The following is a 4452-nucleotide window of genomic DNA, read 5'->3' as shown; positions in this document are numbered from 1 at the left end:
CCACCTAGGCATTGACGATCGACCAGAGCCCCAAACCAGGGTCCTGCTGCCACCTCAGGGCAGGAGATTGTGTTCACTGGGTCCCCTGTCACTAGGCCTGTATGGAAGGCAGGAGGAGAGGACTCGGGAGGCGGATTATCCTGACTGCCAGGAGAGGTGAGTGAGCCATCACACTGAGGCAAAGTCCTTAGTGGGGTGACTGGGGTAGAAATTTGTGCAGTGTGGGGGGTATTTTATGCAGTGTGGAGGGTGATTGTGCAGTGTGGGGGGTAATTGTGTAGTGTGGGGGTAATTATGGAGTGTGTGGGGTATTTTATGGAGTGTGGGGCTATTTGTGCAGTGTGTGGCTATTTGTGCAGTGAGGGTTAATAATGCGTTTGCTGACACCAACGCTGGGTATAATGCGTTTGCTAACACCAGTGCTGGGGGTTAATAATGCGTTTGCTGACACCAACGCTGGGTTAATAATGCGTTTACTGACATCAGTGCTGGGTATAATGCGTTTGCTGACACCAGTGCTGGGGGTTAATAATGCGTTTGCTGACATCAGTGCTGGGGGTTAATAATGCGTTTGCTGACACCAGTGCTGGGGGTTAATAATGCGTTTGCTGACATCAGTGCTGGGGGTTAATAATGCGTTTGCTGACATCAGTGCTGGGGGTTAATAATGCGTTTGCTAACACCAGTGCTGGGGGTTAATAATGCGTTTGCTGACATCAGTGCTGGGGGTTAATAATGCGTTTGCTGACATCAGTGCTGGGGGTTAATAATGCGTTTGCTAACACCAGTGCTGGGGGTTAATAATGCGTTTGCTGACACCAGTGCTGGGGGTTAATAATGCGTTTGCTGACACCAGTGTTGGGGGTTAATAATGCTTTTGCTGTCATCAGTGCTGGGGGTTAATAATGCGATGGCTGACACCAGTGCTGGGTATAGTATAGTATATTATTGCTGGTATAGTTTATTGCTTTTGAAGTTTTAAAAGTTTGCATGCGGCCCCCCATGGGATATGAAAACTTGTCATGTGGCCCTCAGGCAATTTGAGTTTGAGACCCCTGATCTAGAACAACAGAAAAACAACAATTAATGATGTACAAATTACAACACTGGACTATACATGGCTCAATCAGATACAAAGATAGTAAGCAGATTGAAAAGAATATAGGAAGCCAGCTTAGTCATAGTGTAAACACATGATGTATAATATATTAATAAAGCTGTACTGGTATGATGGGGCATGCAAGAGAATGTAGGATTTAAGCGCTCAACGAGTCACCTCTAATTAGAGGTCCAATTCACAAACCCCAGATCGAAAGCCCTCCAGAAAGGGCTTAAATTAAATTAAAATCCTCATTGAGGCCTGGAGGTGCAGTGGCGTTGTGGTGGAATATCCACCTCAATTCTCTCTGTAAAAGTGCTTTATTGGAGTCACCCCCTCTAGGGCTGGTAGGAATGTGGTCCAAGGCCAAGAAGCGCACTTTAGGAGTGCAGTCAGTATGCACTATTCGGCAGTGTTGGCCAGTGGGGAGACCTGGATCCTTTTTGTTAATACTTACAATATATATATAAGCAATAAAATTATAGACACAAAAAAAACACAAAATGCACAAAAAGTCTCTATTCTCTTATTGCAGCAGCGCTGTGTGCCAAGCCAGTCCAGACACATGAAAAAACATAATTGATCAAGAAGACATAGGAGAGTTAAAAAAACTGTGTTCAGTGGGAGTGAGGAGCTTCTTTCACCAAGGGTATTCACCATGTGCAGGGGGGATTCCCCCAATGAAATTGCACTCACCAGAAAAACAGTATTGATAAGCCTTAATGATGTTAATGATTAATGGCTTTCCTTCTCCATCTTCCAACCACCAGGTGTCAGTGTCAGTCTCAGTTGATACCGCATAACATATGGAAGGAAATGAGATGACCAAATAGTGTAATATTGCTAAACAATTTTATTCAATCATCCACAATATCCCCCCCTTTATAAGCTGCATACCAAATATAAGATAAAAATGAGCATTTGTAAAAGTGCACTGTGCCTGCCTTCTCCCGGGAGGTCCTCCTGAGCGTATACTGCATGTGAATACCAGTCCACTTCCTGGTTCCTCTCCGGTGCGTGGAACGCACGCGTCACTTCCAGTGGATTACGTCTCTGACGCGTTTCGTCACTTCCGGACGTCGTTTGAGGACAATATGTCGATAAATTCGTTGCCAGAAAGGTAATTTGGTTTTACCTACATAAAAGCAACTGCATTCGCACTGCATTAAGTAAACCACCCCCGCAGTGCGACAGTTTACAAAGTATTTGGATCTGAATAACTTAATAATAAGGAGTAACTTGCGTCTATATTTTTAGCCTCCCCTCCAGTGCATTACTTTACATTTTGAACATTAAACCTCATTTGCCATGTAGTTTCCCACCCCATTATGTTAATGAGGTCTTCTTGTAAAGTATCAATATCCTGCTGAGAAGTAGCTTTTTGTCGTCAGCAAACACTGAGATTGAGCTATTTATCCCATCTTCTATAAAATTTATGAATAAATTAAACAGAATTGGTCCCAGGACAGAGCCCTGGGGTACCCCACTTGCCACTCCTTACTAGTCTGAGTACACGTTATTTATCACCACCCTTTGGACGCACACCTGTAACCAGTTTTCTATCCACGTCTTCCTGGAATCAGTTCCCCGATGCCAGGGAGGTTGGGGACTGCTGACTTAATAACTCTGTAAAGATTGTAGATTATTATCAATATCTGGTTGCTCCTCATCCTGCTCAGTAATGTTTGTTCTCAGATAATCCTTTACTTGATGTTTCATAACATTGGTTAGCATAATGTGAAAAAAAATTGTTGAACTTGTTGTTTGATATGTAAAGTGTGTTATTTTTGATAATTAGAATCAAATTTTGCCTTCAATTCCACACTCTACTATCTAACGGAACAACTTATTACAAATGTAACTATACCAGATATTTTACATTCTGTGACTTTTCTGTTGTATTTTTATTAAAAAATCTTTATTAATTTATAGTTTTGAAAAAATATAATGCCTAAAACAAGCTATCATTTCCTGGTTTCTTAAAGTATAAATAACTGGATTCAAAAGAGGCGTCACAACAATGTATGACATAGACAAAAACTTATTTATCTTCATCCCGTTTTGCTGAGAAGGAACCATATATGTAACACATATTGAACCAAAGAACAAGCAAACAGAAGCCAGATGTGAACTGCATGTGGAGAAAGCTTTCTGTCTTCCAGACCGTGAGGAAATTCTAAGGATTGCGGAAAATATGGAGACATAGCTGACTATGATCATGACAAATGGGACAAAACTCAGAAAGATGGTTATAAAGAGAACCTCCATCTCTACCAATGATGTGTCTGAAGTAGACAGCTGCAGAAGTGGAGCTAGGTCACAAAAGAAATGGTCAATAGTGTTCAAACCACAGAACTGTAGGTGGCAGATCGTAATTATTAATATGGCCATCGCTGTAAATCCAGCCACCCAAGCCCAAGCCACCAGATGGTTGCGAGTGTTGATGTTCATGATGGAAGAGTATCTCAGAGGGTTGCAAATGGCCAAATGCCTGTCGTATGCCATAACGGTTAAAAGAAGACATTCTATATTACCTGTTGAAGATCCTAGGTAGTATTGAGTGATACAGCCAAAGAATGACACAAAACCTCCATTCAACCATAAAATAGACAGCATGTTAGGGATGATCATGGTGGTCATAAATATTTCACAGGCAGATAGGTTACTAAGAAAAAAGTACATGGGAGAATGGAGTTTTGGACTGGTAGATATCAAGGTTAAAATTGACATGTTCCCTATTACTATTGCCAGATAAGCGACGAGGAACAAAACAAAAATAAAAAATTGTATGTGTTTAAGATGGCCGAACCCTACAAGAAATATCTCAGACACCATTGTTTTGTTCTGCCCACATGGGACCTGGTGGAAAAAATTACAGGCAGTAATATTAGTATGTAGAATACAGAATATAAAGTAATTAATAAGCATCTGGTAATAATAACTGACAAATATGATGAAGCAGGTTCATATAGAATGAAGAGGTATAAAAGACTTTGTTGTGTTTGACACATTCAGTTGTTCATTAGACATGTGTGATTTGTTGTGTTACGAACTGAAATTCACACATTTTCATTATTCGTAGATTCGTATGTATCCAAATTTTTGAATCACAATAGTATCGAAGTTCAAGGAATCCAAAATGAATTATAGCAAAATAAAATACTGAAAAACTTAAAAAGGGGTCTGAAGGGTCTGGTATGGATTTTGAGGGGGGCCCCCACGCCATTTTTAAAAAAAAAATTGGCGCGGGGTTCCCTTAATATCCATACCGGACCTGAAAGGCCTGGTATGGATTTTCGGGGGACCCCCAAGCATTTTTAAAAAAAATTTTGGTTCAGGGTTCCCCTGTGGGG

General features: G+C 41.0%; 1 protein-coding gene across 1 annotated transcript; it reads right to left on the bottom strand.

The window, feature by feature from the left end:
- Positions 1-3025: 3025 nt before the first annotated feature.
- LOC141134297 (olfactory receptor 5V1-like) lies at positions 3026-3934 on the bottom strand. The gene has a single exon (XM_073623871.1). The coding sequence runs from the start codon at positions 3932-3934 to the stop codon at positions 3026-3028; it is 909 nt and encodes a 302-aa protein (XP_073479972.1).
- Between the last annotated feature and the right edge of the window lie 518 nt (positions 3935-4452).

Source organism: Aquarana catesbeiana, linkage group LG03, assembly GCF_042186555.1.
Source record: "Aquarana catesbeiana isolate 2022-GZ linkage group LG03, ASM4218655v1, whole genome shotgun sequence".
In the NCBI taxonomy this organism is placed as follows: Eukaryota; Metazoa; Chordata; class Amphibia; order Anura; family Ranidae; genus Aquarana; species Aquarana catesbeiana.
Note: the sequence above shows the minus strand (reverse complement) of the source record. Positions and strands in the feature narration are given on the sequence as shown.